At 42.0% G+C, this 26,240-nt stretch overlaps 1 protein-coding gene across 3 annotated transcripts in view; it reads right to left on the bottom strand.

Annotated features, from left to right (window-relative positions):
* The window catches only part of oxr1a (oxidation resistance 1a), a 135,155-nt gene that overhangs the window by 106,430 nt on the left and 2,485 nt on the right, over positions 1–26,240 (bottom strand). For all 3 annotated transcript variants that reach the window (XM_018762959.2, XM_018762961.2, XM_018762960.2), the window contains exon 2: positions 13,042–13,148. In XM_018762959.2, the coding sequence (XP_018618475.1) occupies positions 13,042–13,058 (17 nt within the window). In that variant the 5' untranslated portion in view covers positions 13,059–13,148. The remainder of the gene's footprint in view (positions 1–13,041; positions 13,149–26,240) is intronic.

The following is a 26,240-nucleotide window of genomic DNA, read 5'->3' as shown; positions in this document are numbered from 1 at the left end:
ACTTGCCCGATATTGGAAAGACCCATAAATTTTACTGGTAGAGCTTGTTTGAACACCGAGGAGACGTCCCCCAAACCACCCTCCCTTATGTCGTCTATTCGTTCCACTAATGAAAAATCGCACCCGGGTTACAAACGTCCCCGGCCTTCACAACGTAGGAATTACCTCTTCATTTCCGCGTGACCCCTGCGTACCGCAGTGACTTGTATTACAACCAGAAAGGCCGAGACAAAAAGCGGACATTACGTATGGGACAAATTTAAAGCAACCGACGTAATGGCACGGTGGCCATTAAAGCGGCGGCAAACCCGACGGCAACCTCAGAGGGCCCGCATGTTTAATTACGGTGAAGGTCGGCGTTGTAACGCAGATAGCAATCTTATTCTGTGGCTGAATGGAGGAGCACTGACACTGCAGAGCTATTCAAGGGCCCCGCGCTCCATTAAACTCCGCAAGCCCATTTATTCGGTCTCGGCAGCCAAAATACCAGCCGGAGCATAGAAAGGCCGCATTAACATTACATCCTGGCTTGACAAAAACCAAAACAAACTGTCAACGCGTCGGGCCAACCTGGATAAAATGCTGATGTCTGGGAAAAACTGTTCTGGATGAGTTATGTAGACAATTACTTTTTCTCCTCCCCATTATCAACAACCGCTTGTCCAACAGAGGGTTGCGGCGATCCAGAGTCTATCCTGGGAGGATGGGGTGCGAGACGAGGCATGCCCCGGACCGGAAGACAGTCCAAAGGACAATCACTCAATCGTTCACACACATTAAAGGGAGTTTCAAATCACCTGAAGCATGTCTTTGGACTACAGGCGGAAACCAGAGCACCTGGGGACTGCAGAAAATTGAATTTCAAAATGAACATTTCTTAGGAATTTCTTCATAGGAAAAGAGGCAGCAGAAAACAGCAACACAAACAGAGGAGGCAGCTGCCGATACCAAGCGGGGGTGGGGGGGAGACAAAAAGAAACGTCAAATATCCGAGACGGACCCAGCTATTTCGGAAAGAGCCCAAGCCACTTGCCTGCCGCTCTTTGAAGTCAGAAACCGAGACTGAAAAGTAATCCCTGCAAAAACAGAGTCCTAAATACCGCCGCATAAAAATTGCATTAGCCGTAGGGCACACGGGTGGCCTCCCCTTTCACCGCACGTGCGGGACGTGGTAAAGATACAGGTGACACTCAATATTTTGCGCAGGTCAGTCTGATGCCCAAGAGCTCACTTTCTTCTCCTGGAGGAATAAATGGAAACGGTCACCAAAGAAACCATGTGATCGAGTTCAGGAAAATGTTGACTTTTGCAGTTACCACATTATTGCATCATATTTGGAGAGAAAACTACAGGCTGCTATAACGTAACTAAACCTCCATTCAGAAAAGGGATTTGAGAGCATCCACACCATATTCATATTTGGGCTAAAAGGGTTTGGCTTTTTTTTTTTTTTTTTAAAAAGTAATCTCATGCATACCACCTATGTGAACCATAAAGCTGCAACAGCTACAGGTAAATAGGGGTGTGACAGTCACATCTAGCCCTGCTGTCCATCAGCCTTAGCCTGTCAATCAAGCAGTTGCCATGGTAACAAAAACTACTCATACCATCAAATACTTTCCACAAAAGGGACACCTCTACAAATTTTCATTATGGATTAAAAAATTAAACAACGGAGCTGTAAGTATGAAAGAAAGTGAAAAGATCTGTACTTTATTTTACAGAACCTGGCTCTGCTAGCAAACGTACCATAGGAGATCGGCTCGTGTTCTGGATCCGTTGCCATCAAATGCATCATAGGCAAATCTGCTTGTCTTCAGGACGTGCGGTTTGTGCCCAGGAATCTGCTGGCCACATTTGTCGACAGCAGTGACAGGCAGTGCATTAAGGCATCCTGGGAAATGCGTGAGAGGTTTTGCAAAGCCTTAATAGCTGCAGAGGAGATCCACACAGAGCTGGAGCCAGGCTGCCCCATGGGGTGGTGAGAATGGCTGCAGTTCAATGCATTGCACAAGTAAGCTCCAAAAAAAAAAAAAAAAAAAAAAAAAAAAAAAAAAAGGGGGGGGTTCATCTCATGACTTCGGTTCCCAAATATGCACCGCAAACATAATTGATCCTTGCAAAAAATTCAACAAAATCAGCAAAAAACAGCAGGTTTAATGGAATACTTGATCACAAAAATTATCCGGGCTTTCCTGACACTGCCTGGTTGGAATACAGTAGTTTTTTTTTTTTTTTTTTTTTTTTTTTTTTACTTCCCTTCAGCAGCTCACAGAATCACAATGGGGAAAGTGAAAATTACTCTTCTTGGGACCATGTCTTATTCACTCATTGCCTTTCTCATATTGAAACCCGTATGCTCAGCAGATACCATCAGAACACTAGAAACAAGCCATATAAAATAAGCCTATTAAATTCAAGGTTCAAATTTTTCAAAACATTTTGTTCCCAGAAATATATTTAGCATGCTGTGCACTTAATGTGAGAAAGGCACAGATTTATATTATATGTTTTATCCAAGTTCCAGGCTACCGTTACCAACCCCTCCATAATACCTCCTCTGCATGGGCATATAAATCTCATCTCTGCATTTCTATTAATAGGCACTGTGGTAAAGCCTGTACTCTTATTCATTAGCAGGTCATCTCGCGTAAACTTGTGTACTGTTCCTGCTTTGGGAACGCCTCCCTGCAACTGTGGCGTCTCCTTCACATTCCTTTTAATGGTACCTTTAAATCTTTCAACTTGTCCCCTCTTTAAAGGACAGTTACGTGTGGTGTTAAGATGTGGTATGTTTCACTTAGAATACCAGACTGCAACCATTCTGGTTCAAGGATGGCACCTCTGCTGAGCTAAAAGAAAGTGAAAGCATCCCTTTATTCGATATGACTCTCAAGGCTGAATTCTTTCACCAGCATTTTGTTGAGTTCTACCTTCACTGGAAACATTCAAAGATCTAAAATTATATACATAGGTGCAAAAAGTGTTCATTCTAATAAGGGCATATAAAATAAAGTACAAGGCTGACCATTTTTAATTCATTTTTGGAGAACAGCAAATATTTATATGTAATAAGCCCTCAAATTAGTTCAACAGAGTAACAAATCTCAGTTCAAAAGTGTAATTGTACATATTGAACGGTCAATTAATACTTTGCTGGTGTAATAACCCAAGAAAAAAAGTCTATACAAGTCCCAACTGCCAGCTGTGTATAAGCATAACACCATCTGCCCTGAATATTATTCTGTTGCTTAGCAACTCACAAAGCATACATCCATACACATTCATTTATGTTAAACACCTTTTGAAACTTGAACTATAGTAACAACCTCATCCACATGGTGCTGTGTGGGGTAAAGGCCTACTTTGGAAACTGCAACCCAGAAGAGGATAGTAAATTCACTCTTGAGTACATCAAATGTACATTTACTCCCTTACAGTTCTGTCTCCCTACTCAGGGAGTTACGAACATCCGTGTTGAGTGAAAACGTTTACTCTTTTCAGTACTTTAACTTGAAGTTACTTTTGACCACCCACCTCTATTACAACCTCACATATGCACCACAAATTTACTTCATTTGACTCAGCGGGCAAACAAATGAAGCAAACATCTAGTTATAGGTTTGTCTACCACTGAAAAACCGTACTGTACTACTATTGTGACAATGTTCAAAGTCCCAATTGTTAGTCTATTTTGTGTTATTGTTGGTCCACAAGTGCCAAACTGCCTATAAGAGTTTTATTTTGTTATGACAAGTTACTCAACAGAGGAACATCAAATAAAATGTTTTATCTCTCAAATATTGTGTCTGGTAACTGCACACCATACTTGGAAATGTCATTTTGTTGTTTTGTTTCCTCTGAAATATGGGAATGGCATTCCGGTGGCAGGATTTGGCAATGTCAGGGGAAACTAAGAGGAAGTCGATGACACAGCACAAATGTCAGTTTGTCCCCCTTAAGTCTAACAAATTCTAACATCTGAAGCCCCTGGTTCACCATGCGTCATAACTCAATGTCATTCAGGGCAGTCTTCCAAGAAAACCTTTGCCAGGAGGCGAAGTGGCCCTCCCAGAAATGAAAATGCTGCAGAATCAGCCAGAGGGTTTGGGAGCGCGAATAGGTGTCAGCTGATGGACAGAATTCTACGCGGACCATTTTTTGACGGAGGACAGTCGATACGGTCCCTTGAAAGTCAACGCGAGTGGCTCAATAAGGTTAGTGGAATCTCTAAATGCTGAAGGCCTTTTCAGAACAAAGGGTAGACATATTTAGCAAAAGGTCACTCAGGAAGGAGGAAGAAAAAGAAAAGAAATACTTCTCCTTGATAAGTCCTTGTGTTAATATGTCAAAATGCCACCCAAAGCTAAGATTAATTCGCAGCACATCACATGAGAGGTTCTGATGGGCGAATCCTCTCTGGGGTAAGCAGCACTAGGGGCGGCGAACACAAAGGGAACAAACAAGCATGCTTCGGCTTCTGTTTCACGCCTGGTTGCACTATGGATGGTAACATCCCCCGGCAGGTGTGCCGAGGAGCTGGCGACCCGTGTATCGCGCCTCCCTTCCTTGACGGTAAAAGCAGGACTTTGGAGAGCCAAGAACAGAAACTCAATCACAGTCATTCCTATAAATGTATCAAGGATATTTATGAAGAGCTGGGACAGGGGTGTGTGTTTACAGTCAGAAAAACTTAATATAAAACAAGTATGGCTAAGATACTCTTACTTGCAGAACAGCAAGTACTTTGTTGCCAACAGTCATACAAGAAAGAAACGGGATGTTGCATCATACTCAGCTGAAACGACTTAGCTGCCAACCAGCTGCATACCTCCTCAAGCTAACAGGGTGAGATACCACTTAACAGGAGGGTAATGTAGCTCAGGGAGTACAATCATGTCTGATCATTCATGTTGAGCTTATTGCTCTCAACTGTAACCCTTGCTCTTGAGCTGAGGTCAACTATCGCTCTTATTGCATTTAGACATAGCACCATTGCTCTTGGCAAACATGCCCTCTTCTCAACCTCTCATCCCAGAACATCTCCAACCTCCAATTCCATCTCATTCCTGGAGTTTTATGGTTCTTGGGTGATGCCCCAACTGTGCCGTCTCTTCAACACATCAGCCACTTGAACCCCACGAGCAACTCTGGCCCTCCCTACACGTCCCACCCAACACACTAAGAGTTAATAGCCTGACTGACTTACGAGACATTTTTACATTTATGAGGACTGAATCTGGATTTGACACGCCTTTATTCATTCTTTTCTCCAAAGTGACTTACTGATTATTAACTAGTACTAACAAACCTTTACGCAAGGTGAGTTACCATGCTAGATACACTACACTAAACCCTATAATCAGTCACATTTATACAACAGAGTAGTGTATATACAAACACACACGGTTACTTAGAGTCATCAACTCACCTGAAACATCTTTGGATTGCAGTAGCAAACCCATACAAACAGATTGAGCAGGAATCAAACCTGCATCAGATCACATAACCCAGGAGCTGTAAGGCACCAGGTCTGCTTGTTTGGTGTATGCAACTTCATTTGCACAGTTTTCCTTGATTTCTTCTGTCTTTACAGTTAACCACTGAAGTTACTACAACCAATTTAACGGAAGATGGAAATATCGTACCATAAGGGGGGGGGAGATCAGTCTGAATTTTGAAGTGGAAACAATTTTTTTGGGACATTTGAAACTATTGGTAATTGAGTTATGAGACTTTCCCTTTAATGTTTTCCCACAAATACACTACCTTTATTAAGTGTGGGGAGACTATAGAGTTAAGATGTGAACCTTAATAGCGAAAGACTAAAAATAAAGGTTACATATCTCATTTCCTGGTGTATTTCCAGGAGATCAATTACGGTCAGGGTACCAACAGAGGAGGCTACTGGCATCATTGTAGACGGTTTCTCTGCATGACTCATCCTTTTCAACGGGCCTCAAGCTGATCCTTTCCCATCAACATGTCAAGAATTCATCCGCACTGCAGTCGCATCCTCGCAGCAACAAATGAAGCAAAAATCAGCGAAACCCACACAAGCTGCAGATGTCAACAAGTCGGCGCTTGTTTACAGCCCGGCGTCACCCCGGTTCACCGGGAAAAAACGGCTCCCTCGTGGGCCGGGACTCCAAGGTCAATAGGAGTGTTCGAGAGGAAGGGGAAATGTACACAGATTGCATACTTAAAACGCAGGCCGCAGCTTCCTTTTAAACGAAAGCGAGACCTGCCACCTTTACCCGGTCGTACGTTACTCACCACATCCAAGGCTACTAGCGTCAGTTCACCGCACTGCGGTTTCGGACTGGTGCCCATCTGCATACCGATTCCACAGTACGAAGGACACATTCGGGGAAGGATCAGCGTCACATCTGAACCATGTCTGGCAGAAAGCCTTGCAACATACTCGAACAACAAATTTTATTTAAACACCGGACTCCTTCAGGCACAGTCTGCCCGTACCATAATTACACCCTCTTTTCTACCGGGCACCCATTACAGCCTCACTTTGATTGATGCTGCAGATCTTGGCCCACAGTTTTGCATGAAAAGGGCACCACTCTCAACTCCTCATGCAAAAGCGACCTTTTAAAAGGGTTTCAAAGCACATAATGTGAATGAATAAAAAGAAATGGCAGCACTTGTCATGCTGCCATTTTAAGGTCTCATATCCTTCATATTAGCTCCCCCCTTAGTCTGTTCTCAGCCTTATAATTAGCTGTGGCAAAAAGAATGAGTCATTTGAACCACTTTTACAAATTTACACAAGCAGGACTAAAGACACTAAAATAAAAATAAGCAAAAATGTTAGTTTCCAGCATATTACATTTTTAACTGGATTTTCTTCACTCAGTCTCTAGAATTTGTCTTTAATCAAAAGCAACTTACATTTCTTCAGCCAACCAACAGGTGTCAGTAAAACTCACAATAGTAGTGTGGGACCATGGTAATTCATCTGGCTTCCACAGCATTCACCACTCATGCTGGTGATGAACAAAATGAGGAGCAAGACACGTTTACGGGATAACTGGCACGGAATACGAGTTCGTGAAGATTAGATTTTGCCACTATAAATTAGTTACAATTTCAGTGGAGCTCAATGTCAATAAAGTGAACCCTTATGGCCTATTTTTATTTATTAGAAATATAGCCAAATCTTTCACAGGACATCCGACTTCTGGTCCCAGTTGCATTTGTAATTCAAGATGTCATTGTACAAATCAGCTCAATGAATTGCATACAGTGCTGTTTGAAAGTGAGAGACTCCTACAGGGATGGTCATTCTTGTATATAAAAATTTAAACGTTAACCTTATAAAGTGGATAAATTACGATTTTCACACCTGATTCATTTCCCTGCTTGGGGTTCAATCATTTTTAACCTGCATTACGCCTGTTTTTCTATTACATATATGACATCCCCTAAAGCAACATATGGAACTGGTCATCACACACCTATATCAGATGAAAAACACTGCTTTTCATTAAATTACGATTTTTGTGGCAAAACCAAGGAACACAAGAGGTTCACATACTTTCAAGCACCACCGTATATACATGCAGGGTGATTTCGATGAGGTTATTGCTGTACCTCCGGATCTATACTGGGTTTTTATGAATCATCGAGGCAGGCTGCCTTAAATTTGTCACGTCCTTGGATTGCACTTCCGCCTGACAACTCTTCCCAGCTCTGTATGTTGCAGTCTTGATATCCTTTCCACCACCCAGATAATCAGCATGCGTGTATTAACCACCAGACAGATTTGAACAGCATAAAGTTCTGAGTCATCAGGCGTGAAGTACACGAGCCAGACCCATGCTGCGGTAATTTCATTAGAGCCCCAGCTGAAAGCAATTATATCTCCAAGCTTGACAGCTAGATTCCATATTACCAGGACTTTGCGACGGGCAGAAACACACTTGTCACCTGATGCCGCTTCCCTGTTTACTTTAAGTAACCACTTTAATTCTGATGAAGTTATGGAACTTAGACGAGTAATAAACTGGATTCGTTTTCAATTACTGCCGGCCCAGTTAGGGTCAAGTTGAAGCAGACAGTCGAGAGAAGTACAGGGCAAAGAACAGGAGACGCTCACACCAGATAATCACAGGAGCCTCACGCTCATATATGCATTTACACAAAATGACAAATTAAGAAACAAGTTTTGCTGCAGATTGTAGAAAACTGCCCAACAGTTGACCAGATTGAGAAACGCCACACTGATGGAGGTGGGGGGATGAACTGCACCCACTGCAGCAGCAGATGCCATAATGATTAGGGCTGCATTTTTGACCCAAAGGATCCAGGTTCAATTCCAACCTTCTGCTGTAGTACAGGTAGTTCTTGGCTTGAGGGGGCTCCATCCCAACAACTTCATCATTAAGTCATAAACCATAAGATGTATAATTAACATGCATGCATGCTGCACAGTACAGCAGGGCATTGTTTTTTTCACTGATCATGGTAAAATTAAACATGGAATAATAGAGTACAGTATTATATTTGATGTGCCATTATTTGTCTAATTTTTTTTTCCTCTTCTGCACCATCACAACACTACATTTATTCATTTAGCTGACACTTCCTCCAAAGCAACTTACACTTAAGGTTGCAATTATTTACCCATTCATACAGCAGGGTAATTTTACTGGAGCAATTTAGGGGAAGTACCTTGCTCAAGGGTACTACAGCCAGAGGTGGTGATTGAACCTGCGACCTTTGGGTCCAAAGGCAGTAGCTGTAACCACTACACTACCAGCTGTCCCCCTTTTTCCTTGCTAGTCATAGAAAAAGTAACTTGAACAGAACCACAAACAAAATGCTCGGTAAATAAAACAACCTGAGAGGCAGATTGAATAAAATATACTACCTTGGGGGCAGTGTGGAAAGGTAACGATCCGAGGTCAGGACACTCGTATGTATTGGGCGGTTACGGGTGGTACGGAGAGTTCAGGATGCTGGCATTCTGATATTCCCTACCGTGAGCCGTGGAGGACCTCCCAATAACCTCTTTTTAAACAAATAAGGCAGTTAAACGAGGGAATTTGGGAGGGGTTCAGTTAATTACGAGGGAAACCCTGCAGATAGAGAGCTCGGGGCGCATTCGGGGAGCCGCAAAGCCGAGTGCCCTCCTGCTCCTGGCGCGGGACAGGTCTGGAATGTTTTGGGGATGAAAAATAATGAGCGGCTCGTCCTCAAGGAGGAGTGCCCCGTATCCAGTTTCAGGACGTAAACACCGGCAGGCCTCATTAGAGGTTATCTTACCCTCAGAGAAAGGCAGAAACACATTACCCGAACCTCAGAGAGGGAGCGCCGTGCCCTTCTGCCGAGCAAGATTTATGGTCGCGCGAGGACAAAGTTTTAATTACTTAGTGCAACTGTAATACGCCACATAAGAAATGAAAGATTAAATTTAGAGTTCGAGTTACCTTTTAACGAGCGTGGAAACAATTAAGTGAAGATGCAGGCCCATCTAGCCATGTGTACGAACCAAACAGGCTGCAGTACTAGAGGAGATGCGAAGTAAATTAACTCGCTGCCTTACCGTGTTATTTCTTATTAAGCCTTCCTCTACCCAAGACCTCCTTCCCATATAATTGAAGGTAAAGTAATATGTCAGCCGCTAAACTGATTAAAGTTTAATGAAAGACTTTTAATTAAAGTCTTGTTTGTGCGGAGGCTGGATTTGATGGCTTCGGGAGGGTTCGCCGTAAACCAATATTAAAATGAACAGATGCAGCTGAACTCCAGCAGACAGATGGATTCCAGCAGCCATTCCGGCTCCACCTGCGGCCCAACGGACAGGGAGATGCCTTTGTTTCCCATCAGGCAAGTCGTTCGTAATGTCCGAGCCGGCAACTGCCACGTGCACGCGGGGCTTTGTCAAATCCAGCCAGGATTACGTTAGCCTGAGAGCCAGAATATTAATAGTTCGACTGCAAATCGGTCGCCTTCGCGTCGTCCTCATACCTAGGCTGTTCCACCTCTAGATTGTCACTCCCAACAAGAAGAGTGCTTCAGGCATTTGCTGCTAAACTTTAAAAATTAAATTTTTAAATATGAAAATCTGAATATAAAAAAATTTTTAAAAAGTGCATATTTGGTCATAATCACAGGAAGTTCGGATCAGAATGTTTAATAAATCATCATTAACTCAATTCCACCACAAGGCATTTGCTCTGGGAGGAAAATTTACGCAATTATCCTTACAGAAACCACTCTTATTCCACAGGAAGGGGTGCGTCAGTGTAAATTTAGTAACCCCCTTTTAAACGCTCGAAATACCAACATCGCATCCACTGCTGGAACAAGTAGCAATTTCTTCAAGTTTGATTCTACTTGAAAAAGGGGGGAAAATACAAACCAAGTGTTTCAGATGCTCAAGTAGATCTCCAGCATGAAGTAAACCTTATTTCAATGGGAGCCTCTAAACAGTGCGCAGATGTTTTCCTCATGTCAGTTCTACTCGTTTACCCCTTGCGTATCAATAATAGGATGTTCTTACATTTTTCTATGGTTCCCTGCAAATGCCTTTTCATTTTTATGGCTTTTTATGATGAAGATTGATGGGGGGAAATGAGATTTAAGCCACACTGTGTTGGGAGTTCTGTCAGTCCTTGCAAACAGCAACAGGTAAACTAAGCAGCACATTTGTATTTATGAGGGTTACAGCCTTGGGTATCATTCAGTGAGTACAATGAGAGGAGAAGAGGTATCGAAGGAATGGAAACGGAGCAGAGCATTCAAAGAAGGAAGAATCTTCATAGAACTAAGAGAAAAGGGTGTCAAAATTAAGTGCAGGATAAAAAAAAGTTTAAAAATATAAAGCATCACTGTGTAGAATGTCTGATAAGTCACTAGGGAAAGAACTCATTTTACCATTATTATTAATATTATTATTAATCTTTACCTGCCATCTTCTTCCAAGGCAAGATAAAGCATTAGAACAATTTGCCCATTTATACAGAAGGTTGTTCTTTCTGTATCAATTCACAATGTACTGATTGATGAAGAGTATGACAGCAGGAGGGGTATTTGCACCAGGGACCTTCAGGTTACAAGGTGAGAGCCTCAGCCACTGTGCCACCTGCTGGCCATTAACCACAACCATTTAACACTTCCGATGATAAACGATTGGGTGAAATATAAGCAACAACTCATTAGTTATACTGAAAGTATTTGATCATGAATCAAGGACACTTCTCAACTTACTATGTTTAATGACAGGGATTTTTGAAATGGTACTTCTATTACAACAGAGTGAACTGATCTTCCAAACAATTTTCCTAGACATAACAGATGTAGTGCTCCAATAGTTTAATTTTAACAACAGGAGTCCATTCGGGCTAAAAATGTTAATTTCATTCATGGAGTAATTTGCAAACACACTTAATGAATTTAATTAAATCCTTTAGTAGCAATTAAATGCCCCCTACACAGCTGTTGTGGATAAAAGCAAGAACTTGTCCTTGCTATATCACTGAAAAGCTCAGTGTAATTTCCATTCCACACACTGTCAGGGTTCCACCTGTTATTACTGCTCTATTCTCTGACGCTGCAATACTCAAAAAAGTAGGATTTTAAATGCAAGCATATAACTTCTTATATGCTACAGTTTTGTATAACAAATGCTTATTTTTAATAAATCCATCTCAGAATAGCAGTCAAGTCCAACAGGAGACTTGGGATATATTTAAATAGGTCTTTATCCAGTTTATTTACTATATAACAGTTATCTGCCAGAACAATAAAACAACACTATCATCCTTAAAACATCCAATTTAATGTTTTCAACTGTCTGAAGTGGAATCACTGCCTATCAGCTTTTGACAGCTAATTACCAAATATTCTATAAACATTTACTCAAATTATTGTGCTCTTATTCTGCAATGACATTTCAAAGTTTCTTGCTGAAACTTTTTTTTTTTTTTTTAAACTCTTCAAATTGACACATTATGGTAGTAAGGATAAGACAAGTGATCAAGACAAGTCACACCATTTCGCTACTGATATTTCTGAACAGCCCTCATTGTTTTCGCAAAAGTTAACGAGAAGTCAATAATCGGATCCATTTTAAAGCGATGCGCAACTGCTGCGTATAGTTATGATTTGTGTGTTAATTTAGGATGCTGTTTGCAGCATTCAACCACAAATGCAAATTAAATGCCTTTGGACAAACTTTAAATACAGATTTTGTTTGCAGGCACATATGTGCTTGTGTTTGTTTATTTCTATTAGTGCTGCATTCCAGTAGACTTGGCCACCATGCTGGGGCTTTGATCCACTGCTCAGTAAGTGTGCTTCACTGACTCTTTGCACCGGAGAGTGGAAAATTAACAACAAAAGCAGTCATTATTAATTACAGTTATTTGCCATCTGGGGAGAAAAAAAAAGTCACCAAGAAATAAATTTGCAGCTGTCCGAGAGACAAAAAAGACACTGAAAAATGCGGCGTCTGCCGATGGCAAATTTAGAACCACAAATTATGGGGGCATTTGAGGACTGAGTAGAGGAAAGGGCAACTAAGCCGTTTAAGCTGTATTTCTCCTTCAGCTGCCTTTCAATCGAACCACTTCATTACAGTCGCTAGCTTTTTAATGGCTTCTGTACAAACAATAACAATTATAGCACGAAGGCCTCTATTGTAAGACTTAAATGGTCTATTCTTTAAAAGTAACGACAGAAAGCTCAACAACCACAATGCTCATGTCAGTTCATTGAATTTGTTGAAAGATGCTTCTGGTGACCCGGATTTATTAGTCCTCTAGGGAGGACCATCTTGATCAGCAGGTAACAGTATTAGAGGTTTTCCTAGGGTTTTTCTTACTATAAATGTGATATTTTTCAGACTATACTAAACATATGGGTAAAGAAAACCTAACTTCTAACCTGCTGACCTAACCGCCCCCCGAGCAACAATTAAAACTAGATCAAGCTAAGGAATTCCTCAGAAGATGGAGAAAAATTTGACTACTGGACCATAGATTTGTGCAGGCCAAAGGAAAACAACCAAGACACACATACCTTTTGGTGTTGAACATCTTGGCCAAGTCTTTCTGCGCTCTTACACCAGGTTGAAGAGTGGGGCTCAGGAAAGAAGGTGAGTCTTTGGGGGAAAGGTGGGCGTTAACCTAGGAGAGGAAGTGACAAAAAGCTCATCATGCTGTTTTCCTTCCAAAGTGAGGTCTACATGTTTCCACACAGCAGCACCAACCACAATTATATGCCATTAACCTGAGTATCCTTAGCATAGACCAAAGACCTCCTTTATCTACCTCCACACCCTAGGTATCCTTGTGCAGTCCAATGGCTTCCTTAAGCTCCCATCAAATTGGGAATCACTATGCACCTTAATACAGTGACCTTGAGGCAGTGGGTAATGCTGATCTCCTGAGCTGCTAGTTTGGGTTTAAGTTCAAATCCAACTCTGGGTGTTTGGAATTTGCACATTCTCCACGTTTACAAGCCAGACACCTGTGGAAAGGGCAAAGGTATTCCGTACCTTCCTTTAGAATGGTCACCAAGTTTACTTTGATTTGACACCACTACCTTATGTACCTCAATAACCTCATGTTATATCTTCAAAGTGGGTATGCCTTCCTTCAAACCAGATATACCCAATCACCTCAATGACCTCCTTTGCCTTCAATCTTGGTACAGCTACTCAACTCAATGACTTCCTTTGTTTCTCTTCAAATTGGGAATGCCTACCCACCTCAACCACATCCTCCAATTCCTTCAAACTGGGGATTCCCTACACATTTCAGTGACCTTTATCTCCCACTTAACTAAGTATCCTTATGCAGCCCAATTGCTTTCATTATTTCCATTGTAACTGGGTATAGCTACACAACTGTCACTCCTTCAAACTGGGTACGTACAGTAAACGAAAGCCCAATGGCATCCTTTGGCTCTCTTCACTCTGAGCTTCCCTATGCAGCCCATTGACCTCCTTTAAAAATGTAGGAGGAACAAACTGTGGGGCTGAAAGATCTTACTCTGCTCTTTGCAAACTAAGCATCTGAGGTCCACTTCCTTCTCATTCCAGTAATCTGCTGTTTTGTCTGTCGGAGGGGTTTCAGGCCATGCAAAAAAGCTGAGCATGGGACCTTGTACTTGCAAAGAGACAAAACAAACCAACGTCACTGCTTTGACTCACTGCTATCTTGCACAAGGACTGTTCAGCTATCCCATTATCAAACACCTCTTGCTCAAACTGTAATTTTGTCCTCAAATGACAAAAAATCTGATTCACAATCACAGGCTGAAGAGGTACAAATCTGTCTTGATTGAGAAGCTGCACTTAGTATCCTAGGTGAAGTCCTTTAGTAACATATTTTTGGTTATTCATTCATCTCTTCTTACACTGTAAGGTTCCTATACTAAGTTACTTAGAAGCATTTATACAACATAATTTTATTTCATTAATTCAGGGTATGTACCTTTTTCAAGGATACTACTGCAGGACTAGGACTGAAAAGGGGAAGTTTCACATAAAACTGATCACCATACTTACCTACTACAACCCCAGTTAATGTGTTCATTATACACACTTTCACATCACAAATATGCAGCAACTCATAACAAGTGATTCTATGTGCAACATTGAAAGACAGTAGGAACACATAGGGTGGGCTGGGCATGTGAAAACACTCTGGAGTGAGGGGTTCAGACAGAATCACTAACATTTTAAAACTGAAGCAGCATCTCAATAGATTTCTTGCAATAAAAAATAGTCAATCTCCAGTAAGACATGCCTTATGTCTAAACAAGCAACATTTCAAATATTTTTAGGCAATACATCTATATTAATTATAGCAAGGTTACATATGAAAAAATCACTATGCATCTCATACACGTAACCTGAATTACCTGTACTCATAGCCTATATTACCTGGACTTATAACTGTATTAACGGTAATTGTTTTAGTGCGCTGCTAGAAGAGGTTGGCGGTACCAGTGACTTAAAGGCACTCTTACCACATCTTTGTTAGTCTTGACAGCTAGGTGGCATGTCTGGAACATGTGACACTGGTGTCCCCTTACACCACCAACGTATGGCACATATTGTAGTGCCGTTGTCATGGCAGCAGGGACACAAAGGGGTGAAAAATCATGTGCCGCTATGGCCTCCTCATAGAAGAGGATGCAGAAGGATGTAAACATGACCTGCCCTGGTACACGGCGCCACCTCCACCACACCACGGAACTCCGAGGCCATGTCCGCAGGCAACCGGCTCAGGCTTTCATTTCCAACACTTCAGCTTTGTGCAGGGTTCCAGGCCCAGCTGGTCCACAGGCTCACGGTTTATGCTATGAGACAGGCCACCAGAAGCCTGGGAGCAATTCCCCTCAAATGCCACAAAGAGTTCCAGTAGAAAAGATCGGCCAACGGTGGCATTTCTGTGGTGAAAAACTATCTTTTCAATTTCCAGGGACACTACAAAAAGTAAATGACTGAGCCTAAATGCTGTCGCTCACCACCTGCCACTGAGCTTTTTTAGAGCAGAGAGCCAAAAAAAATAAAGAAAAAACATTTCCATACCTGTAAATTTACATCTGGGACCTACTATGGTTTAAAGTAAAATTGCTTGCCAGTTGTTACCTCCCCTTTCAACAGCAGCACAGGCTCCAATATTACATTACACACATTTACATTTATTCATTTAGCTGATGCTTTTCTGTAAAGTGACCTATAATGTTATTCTACCTATATCACCTATTAAGGGTGATATAGATAGAATAACATTAGTAACAGAGTAATTAAGGTTAAGTACCTTGCTCAAGGGTACTACAGCTGGAAATCAGATTCAAACCTGCAGCCTTTAGGTCCAAAGGCAGCAACTCTAACCACTATACTACCAGATGTATTTTCATAATACAAGGGATGTCCCCCCCCGAAAACATACTCAATATATGCAGAACATTTCATACATGCAGTTATTTTCATGCGTACAACCCAAGCGAAACATGACAGCGAGCCGCAAAACTTTCGCTTCTCAAAGGATCCGAATGACGTTGCGTAACTTTCAGTGTCTGCATGCAAAACACCTGTGTATCTACTTAAGTGTTTGCACAGTCTATAACCCTTGTGCACATCAATTCAAGTGTGCAGATACAAGGCACATCTACCCATCTTGACATTTATATTTATTCATTTAGCTAATGTTTTTCCTCCAAAGCAACTTACAATGTTAATCCTTTTAGTTTTTTTTACACATTTAAAAAGCCAGGTAATTTTTACTGGAGCAATCTGGGTAAATACCTTGCTCAAGGGTAGTACAGCCGAAGGAGAGTTTCGAACCTGCAGCCTTCGAATCCAAAGCAGCTGTAACCACTACACTACCAGCTGTGTGCTGTTTGTGTACACAAATCTCACACTAGACACAAAGGAAGGCTCTAAATGAGGTCAAGTCATTGAAAGGAAACCAAAGTAGTGGGGAGACACTTGGGTTCAGGGTTTTATCTGCTGAAAAAAAGTCAACACAAAATTAAGATTCTTTTGTGGGCATCTAAAGCGTTGTTGGATGTTTCGCATAAGCAGTCGTGTTGCTTTGGCAAAATAAGCCAAATTAATAAAAAACAGTAATGATGGGAAGTACCAGAACGCAGTTACTCCAGTAAAGTTACGCACCAGTATAAATGGGTAAATGACTACCAAGGGCTTAGCAATACCAGCTACACTGGAGGAAAGAATCACCTAACTGAATATAAATATACATGAAAAGTATAGAACATGAACAATAGGCCAGTATTTGCACATCATATTTATAATTTATAAAACCAGTGGCAGCAGGAAAGGGTCAAAGAAGTTACGATGAGCACAGCACGCACCAAAACGTACCCCAATACTCCGGCACCTTTTCATTCCATAGGACAACTTTTACGTCGCCCATGAAAGTGCATTTTTCTCAGACCTATACATACGTTTACTCTATCTGGGAGCCGGTCCGTCTCAAGGTTACACTTACTGCAGTAAAGAGCAGGCCTACTGTCATTCCAGAGTTACACAACTGGCCCCGAAAATTACATAAGGAATGGGTTTCAGAGAGGCTTCATTCGGGCCTCCGAGCCATGTGACCTGCGCTTCCAGTGGACATCAACCTCTGATGGGAAAATTACTTTTATTCAGGCAATAGGCTTTTGAGGAGCTGGCGCTGGAGAAGCACTCAACACATGAATCATGCACACGAGCTGAGAAAGGATCAAGCATTCCTGCTCTAGGTGATCACAATGCAAAGTTCAGCGTGCATCTCACAATGCCCTGGAGACCAAACAAGCAGAAGAAAGCAAGACGCCTATTCGCTGTGCGTGATAAATATACTGCGGAGCCAGATATGCAGACAGACATGAAAGCAAGGCATAAGTTGACAAAAAGAAAACCAACAAACATTAACTGCGGCTTAACTAAAAACTCGAGAGTTGGCAACAGAGGGGGGTGGACGTAATTGTTCGTTTTAATTTACCAAGCAGAATGCCTACGTCCATAGGGGAGACAAATATTTTTAAAAGTATGGAAAATACACATTTGAAAAAGCCAAAATAAATCTTAAGCATTTCAACTTTCAATTTAGTGGACGTTTGAATTAATGTTCTGCTCTCTAACTTCTGAAAAAATTTGCAACATATATTCTTTGCTGCTATTCAGAGTTTTCATTTACATAGACACTTTTCTCCAAAGCAACTTCCAATGAACTCATATCAGACCACACACCTTATCCACTGCGGTGACTTACACTGCTCGATACACTACTTGATACGCTACTTACACAGGGTCACTCATCCGTACATATGCTCCGTCACTCGCATACTACGGATGAACCCGAACAGCATGCCTTTGGACTGTGGGAGGAAACGGGAACATTCAAAATGCAGGGATCGAACCCACGTCCTCTCGCACCACCCGGGCACTGTGAAACAGCAGCGCTACTCGCTGTGCCACCATGCCGCCTAAAGCGTTTTTTTTTTTTTTTGCCAAGTACTGAACATTTACTCATTTAGCTGATGCTTTTCTCCAAATCAACTTGCAATGTTAAGGTTACAATTATTTACCCATTTATACAGCTTGGAAATTTTACTGGAGCAATTTACAGTAAGTACTTTGCTTAAGGGTATTACAGCCAGAGATGGGGATCAACCTACAACCTTTGACTCCACAGGCAGAAACTAACCACTTTGCTGTCAGCTGGTTCAATCTTTTTTGGGAAGCGAGGATTCAGCCAGACCACCTCTTCCCAATCAAAGAGGCTTCCCAAAACAAAAGCTAAATAAAACAGTTGCTTAGGTAAGCAGCTGCCAGGTTACTTGAGGAATGCCCCCCACCATCTGCTCATGAAAACATGCCACTTCCATCAGAAATAATAAGTCCCAGCATTGTGAGAGGATTCTATTTTTGGCCACATGGACTGACTTTGTGCTCCGCTCAACACATTGCGTGGCGGCATTACCCAACCTACAGGCAGCAATAAATAAAAGGGGGAACACTTTTAAGGGACTCATGAGGAAACATGGTACACAGGGGCAACAAATCTGATTTTAATGGACCCATAAAAATGTTAGCCTTCTATTCTGTATAGCCTGGGAGTTTTTCTTTTCCTCCCCAATACACTCAGGTGCTGGTAGAGGAACCTTCATGGAGAGTGAGTGAGTTTCACTGCCAAGATTCATTAACCCAGCACTGCTTTTCCTGTTTAATTGTCTGACAGCTCAGCTAGCAATCAGACATTTATTTAATAGATTGAATGGAAGCCCTCTGCAGTGTTTAGTGCCTGCGGGGGGGGGGGGGGGGTGCGCTCGCTGATAGTCATTGTGGGTTGGGAGTCCACCTGAAATCTGGTGGAGTACAGTTTTGAAAGGCCACTGGATGTTGCCAGAGATTGAGTACAGTAAGGCCATGTGACCAGAGTCCCAAACACGCCTCCCTCGCCGTCATCGGCCGTTCAGACAACCATGAAAAACAGTGTAATCCTCTAATCCTGAAAGTCAGATGACTGTCTGAAGGGCTGTGAGCTCCTTTTGGGATGACTGGGCATAAACTGGAGGCAATTCATGGAAATGTTTGAAGACAAATTACTGGGGTCTTAGTACATCCCAAACCTCAGTTGCAGGCACTCGCTCAGAACGACTGCTCCCTTTCCTCGTCCCCGAGCCTCTCGTCACGAGAATAGATCCCATCTGCCGTACCATCGTCATTATGCGCCCTTCTTTGGAAGACGGATTCTGCTGGTGGAGAGCTCAACTTCTCTACTGAAACGCGAGATTATTTATAGATCTGAGAACATCATCGAAAGACGCTGGTGTTAAAATGAAAAATCCAAGACTCTGGTTGGGTTTGAAAGGTTAGGCCTGAAACTGCAAAACGTTGCCCTCACCAACAGAGGTGGACCATTTGAAACATAATTAAGGCTATTAATAAATAACTACATTTTATTGACACAAATTAGTTCTGCTCTAGCACGAGGCATCACATCAGGAAACGAAAGCATATTTTAATGTTCAAGCTCCTGTCTTACTTGAAGGTGAACTGAAACGGAGGTGATGTTGCCATTTCTGCATCGTTTTAATCATCGGCTGTGCCGCTGCAGAGGAGTGACTCATCCGTGTTGCCGTCAGCCTTGGTCTCCATATATATAAAAACATTGTTTGTGTTTCTAAAACCATTTCCTGACCATTCCTGACAGTCTCACAACAGTAACTCATAATTAGGTGGTTAATGATGGCCAGCATAATACCATAGTAAATTTAATGAAATGCTGGAGAACTTATGATCAAGTCTACACTGACAAAAGGGTTTCTGCTTCCATTGTAAAATCGTTTCCATAGTTCCCCCTGTTCAACAATAAAGCTTGTTAGTTTATATTGCATGCACCAAACCCCAGCCTCCATTCAAAATATAGGATAAAATACAGAGGAAAATACAGAGGTCCTGGTAGAGAACCATGAGGCATACCTTGCTACATGGAATTAGAAATTTTACCAATCACCATTAATCCCATAATGGGTGCATAAGATTACACAGATTAAAAAGTATGATGAGGAAAAAAATGGGATAAAAACTAAAAAAAAAGGCACAAATCTCTGAGCACTGTTGGACACAAAAGTTGGATCATTTATAATCATGTAAAAAAGTTTTTTGTGGTACGACATCCCTCAAGATTCTATAGTAGGTCCCCTATATTTCCTTATTTATTGATCAGTTGGAGACTGTTTTCATTCACAGCAGCTCCCACTTAATACACTGGAGCACCAACCACTAACTTTTAGTTTTCTCTGCTGAATTGTGACTGTAGAAGTCAAGAATCAAGACACCACTCTCTAAAATTGCTCACTTCACTGTTGGTATTGATAGCTCTGAGGAGCAGGGCACATGAGTCATCTTTGACTCCATTTTTTCCAGAGGTATTCCTGTATAACATAAGCATTCTACAGCGCTCTCCCTCCCTCGCACCTCTAGTGCACTTCTTGTCCTTCTGTTTGAAGACGATAAACCTATTCCATTGGCTGAAACACCACAGACACCTTTAAACCCATGACTTTAGCTTGTATCAACCTCCATCACCAGGGTCTATGATATAATAGAAGTGATTGGCCAAGAACATCCACATATACAAAGAATTTGACAGAGGAAGTTCATTCAGACAGTCAACAGAACAACATTAAAGTACTAGTGTAAGTATGAAGTGGGCTAAAAAAGTCCAATAATAAATGAACAGTACAATTATTTACAGGGATGTGTAGGAGCATATCTAAGCAATACATATAAGTAATTCTCCAGGGCGGCATGGTGACATAGCAATTAATGCTGCTGTTTCACAGCCCGAGTGGTGCGAGAGGACATGGGATTGATCCCCGCTCAGCTTTCATGTTCTTCCTGTGTCTGCAGGGGTTTGTCGGGTGCTCTGGTTTCCTCCCACACTCCAAAGACATGTTGTTCAGGTTCACCCACAGTGTGGGAGTGACAGAGAGTGTTCCACTGATGTATGGATGAGTGACCCAGCATAAGTAGCGTATCTATCAGTGCAAGTCACCGCAGTAAATAAGGAGTGTGGGCTCATAACACTAAAGTTCACTGGCAGTTGCTTTTGAGAAAAGCATCTGCTAAATAAACAAACAGAAACTTTAGTTTGATAAAAGCATTCAGGACATTTAAATATTACATTTACCACAGTGCATTAAACCACATCGCTACTACAGCGTACTTATGCTCTGCAACATCTTAAATGTACTGGATGCTTTTATCAAACTAAATAAGTGAATTGCATGTTGCCAAAGGACCTAAACCACTCTGGTTCTCTGACTCATTATGGGTTTCTGGTTCATTGCAAAGAAGGTCTGGCCTTTGGACGGAAGTTGGGGTGGTCCATCCAGCTCAGGGGCTGGATTTTTCCTGTTTCTAGTCAGACTGCAGGTATACCCTCGCGAGGATTTACTGTGGTAATGACTCGCAGATGTCCGAGATGAAACCCAGCTTAGATGATCAAATAAGAGGAAAGTCAGGATAACGGGGAATCTGGGCGTTTTGTTTCAGATGAGAAAAGTAGCAGCAATGAATTTTGTGTTCGAAGAAAGCCAATTCTTTTGTTTTACTCTGTCAGTCCACTCCCAATCACATTATGAGTCAATAAGATGTTGGACTTTTTACTAAGTCAGCCAAAAATTGTGTATCACTTGGAGTTCTAAATATAAAATATTTTTATTGAATTTTAATGTTTACATTCCAAACCTGCATTGTATCCATTTTTTTGCCATTTTCCAGTTTTAACCTCTGTTCTGTGCTATGTGGAAGTACAGTGTATGCACACAACAAAACACAAAAACCAAATACATGAACATCTTACTGTGGAACATGGCACACTACCATTACAACATATGGAACATCAGACACACAGTCCAACTCCAGCACCCGATAGCCATGAACGATACACTTAGTTACCACTGAAACATCTAGTTGCCATAACTCCCCATTTAAGCTCCTACTGGACAGTGTGAACGGACTTGGCCTGAAGTGAAAGGCCAACTTTGTTCCGATTCCCTTGTTCCACATACCTTTCCCAGCCTAAGAACGCCAAAATAAAGACTGAATCCAGAAACCCTTAGATGATGTCCTCGAGTAGCCGGGTGACAGCGGCAGTCCGTGAACTTCGCACTCCCGTCAGCATCTTTATCCCTTGCGTCTCAAACTCTTACAACACCCTGCGGTAATAAAACCCTATAAACGCCATAATAAAAAAAGTACAAACTAATAAAACGGTATGCAAAGATGCATTGCAGGCATTTCTGGATATATTTAACTTCGTACCCATTAAAACAGCACATGAGAAAACGAGAAAATTCACGTACACAAGTATCGAGAACCTTCACCATTTCCTGCATGTCATTATTTTGACATTATTACCTTTTTGCGGAACTGCTTCCTTCAGGAGCACCGCATGCTTTCCGACGTTAATGGTTCTCATTTGAGCTCTCTGAATATTTTAATTAAACTGCATGCTACAAGCATCGTGTGGATTTAAACTAAATCGACGCTTTTATCTCCATCACAGAGAAGGCGCCTCCTTCCGAACAGACGAGAGCCTTCAGAGTCGGCCCAATTTCACCTGTGCGATACAAGAACAGCGGCATCTTAATCTGTTCATTATTTTGCACCTACTGGTAATAAACAATTCAGCATAGAGTATAATAAAAACTGTTAACAGGTACACCACTCACATACCAGTACACTCAGCTGTGTATGAATAAGGATTCAGAACACTCACTGGCAGTGTAATTATTGCATGGCAGTGATTCATAAATTATTATTATTTATTCAAATACAGGCATCTTCTTGGATGAAAGCTAGCTTCATGTCACACCGTCAACGAAACAGATTTAAAAAGTTATCCAGCAGTACACCTTGGAAATCAGCTAGAAAACTGGCTACACCAAACTCAGAAATCAGACTCACTGAAATTCAAATTCAATTGTGTTAAAGACCTGCCAGTGATTCCGAATTAAAAACCGTTTTGCTTTGGAGGAGTCAGATTTTAGCAGAAATGCAGAATGAAGGTCTTGTTGACGCTACTTTAAATTCTGCTCCTGCCAAAACCTGGTAAAGTCAACGCCAACTTTGTCACTTCCACACTGTTTAGAACATAGACCTGAGTGAAATAGCACGTCTCCTGGACCTTGTGACGTAGAGGACAACGCACACAACATATACCGTAAAATCCCTATTTAACGCCCCCACCCATTTTTGAAAACACCCGTTATTTTTTTCGAGTAATCAGAAGGGGGGGGGGGGATTTTTACCGGTACCAAATTTTAAATCCCATTCTCTTCCGTAGTCCGTAACATGAACAATCCAAACACACTGAACACTGACAACTGTTAAACCGAATTAACACATTTACACACACTGTAAACAACAAAGATAATCCACTGGTTTATTAATGTCCGGGACTATCGTAATCCGACCCCTCCCCGACGTCTGTCACATTCGAGAGGTCAGATTCAGTGCGCGAAGTTTCACACTCCGGCCAGTACTACCCCCGGCAACATTCTCAAGCACATTTTCATTCAGGATGCTAGGGGGTAATACGGTACCCGATGTACTTGTGGCATTTGCAGGAACTTTTTAGGGCGAGAAATGACGATCGATTTCACTACCATATGACCTCTAATAAACGTCCCCTTTTGGAAAACGTAACGCCCCCGGGGGCGTTAAATAGGGATTTTACGGTACTATTACTACTATAGTACAGTTCACAATAACTACTGAACTAAAAACACTATGGAATAAAGTTGTTTTATCATGGGAAATGACTACAGGAATGTTGCATTATTGTCAGTCGTGTATAAAAAACGATTCCGATTTAGTCTCAGCCTGCCGTAAGCCGAGCCTGCCGCAGCTCAAGTGAGGCACATGCGCCGCAGCCGATCTGTTCGTCTCGCGAATTAATGACAGCGCGGCAAACTGACAAGCTCTAAAGAGCTCGGCACTCCAATTAACGGAGTGCAATTAAAAGTGTCTCTAGATGGGAGATGGAGTTAAGCTCACCCAAAGAAGTGCCTCCGCTAGAATGATAAGACCTACAAAACCCTTAGAATTAGTGCGAATACGGGCCGGGTTCCACGTCGGAAGCAGATAAGCGTAAAAACGGTTGTTTTAATCAGCCTGAGGGTCAAATTCAATTCATTAGAAAAACCTACAGCAACCACTGCATACTTTTATATCGCCGGAGCTGTTTTAGGGCACATTGCTCCAGTAATTCCTTACTTTTGCAAAAAAGGGCACGGTGTGTGTGAATTCCAGCACATTCTGAAAGTACCCCCCCCATTAACATTTTCCCTCCAATTTCACACTGAAGTTTAAATGCATGGAAATTCTTTTCTCCCTCCAACAGTCTGAATTCAACATTTCCCCCCCCCCCAAAAATTAAAGACCTACAGTTTAAAAAATTACTAGTATTAAAATAATTAGTATTCAATCCTAGAGTGAACTATAGAATTTGAAATCTACCTGGCTCAGTTTAGGCTGTTAATACAGACAATACCCCCCCCACACACACACACACAGTCTGAAACCGGTTGTCCCAAGCGGTGTCATGGCAAGCCGGAGCCTAATCCGGCAACACAGGGCACAAGGCTAGAGGGGGAGGGGACACTCAGGACGGGACGCCAGTCCATCACAAGGCACCCCAACCGGGACTCGAACCCCAGACCCACCAGAGAGCAGGACCCTGTCAAACCCGCTGCGCCACCGCACCCCCCCCCCCCCCCAGACAATACCTATAAATTCATATTTTCAGGCTTTAGATTTTAACACAATTTAACAAAATGTAAGGTTAAATATGCACATGGAAAAAATTGCAAGAGAAACTGCTACAACCAGTGCTGAAGCCTCCGAGAGTTATAAAGGCAGCACTCACAGCATGTATTTTTTTTTATTTAACGTGAGCATGAAAGTAATGGTACAACACAAATGCGTTTCAACCACTGGCCTTCCTCAGTGTCCCAACAGCCAAAACACACTTCTGTTGGATCCTTACTTTTCTGCTTACATTAAAGCAAAAAAGTTACTAATGTGAGTGCCCTTAACACTATTTCAATATAATTCTTGCAACATCTGCAACATTAAAGTTAGTCTATAACTCAACATGAGAAAATTCCATTACCATACGTTTTATTCTGAGCCTGGAACATGACAAAACTACAGGAAATCAATGGTTAACAGCATACAAGGAGAGCATGAGCACAACAAAATACTTGTTATATTTTGTTTTTGTGCTTTTTTTGCATTGCCATTTTTTCAGAGAACATCCCCAAGCCTTGTTTACATGACTGCACACTGGCATGTCACTTCCAATTCATACAGCCCGGAATGTTCTGCTGCGTACGGCCCCCTCGGCAAGGTATTTCGCTGTCAACATACAAACATGTATCCATAAGCAGTTCATGTAAGACGGATGCAAAAAGCTGTCAGCATTTATTCTGGGGACTGATGAAGCAACACAACAAGTGCGCAGGAAGAAGTGACTACCCTTCGCTTGCAGGAGACAATCTAACCGAAGCGAGATGAGGGCAGCGGACGGAAGCCGAGGCCCATCTCAACAAAGAGCTGGACACTAAGACATGATCCCCAGGACAACAACAATTCATTCATAATGCGATATCTGGCAGTGCGCTGCAAAAATATGTTGCTGGCTTGCAGTATCTGCCACTTGCTTTGGCAAAGGGGATGATCGTTAAAGCCAAAAATTGCTGCCGATAGATGGATTTTACAATGCAGTTTGTTGAGTAAAATATGCAACGATTTGGTCGGGGGGTTTTGGCTGATGGTCATAAGCCTCAGTTGAGTTCTGCAATTGCTGCCCTTTGCTACATGTTAAATATGCTCATTGGAAACCCAAATAACTGAGGGGAAATGGGAGAACGGAAAGAACTGGGCTTCAAGGGATCGCAGCTTGACCATAGCGGAAAAAGGATGCCAACAGTAAGGTCAACCAGTGTGGTTACTAGGGCTTAGCATTTCAAATCCTTGGTAATCCCAAGAAAGCTGAATGGTGCTTGCCATTACGGACCTATCTTCTGCGACATATACAAGACTGGAATCTCAAAGTATTGAACAGCTTTAAAAAATAATTCTGATAGAGAAGACCAACAGTATTTTGCTTGCTATAGCACCATTTAATATCAAGTTCTTAGGGTTACGCAGATACATTCATTCATTTAGCTGACGCTTTTCT

The sequence above is a fragment of the Scleropages formosus genome, chromosome 18 (genome assembly GCF_900964775.1).
Source record: "Scleropages formosus chromosome 18, fSclFor1.1, whole genome shotgun sequence".
Lineage (NCBI taxonomy): Eukaryota > Metazoa > Chordata > Actinopteri > Osteoglossiformes > Osteoglossidae > Scleropages > Scleropages formosus.
The sequence above is the reverse complement of the archived record's forward strand: the minus strand, read 5'-3'. Positions and strand labels throughout refer to the sequence as shown.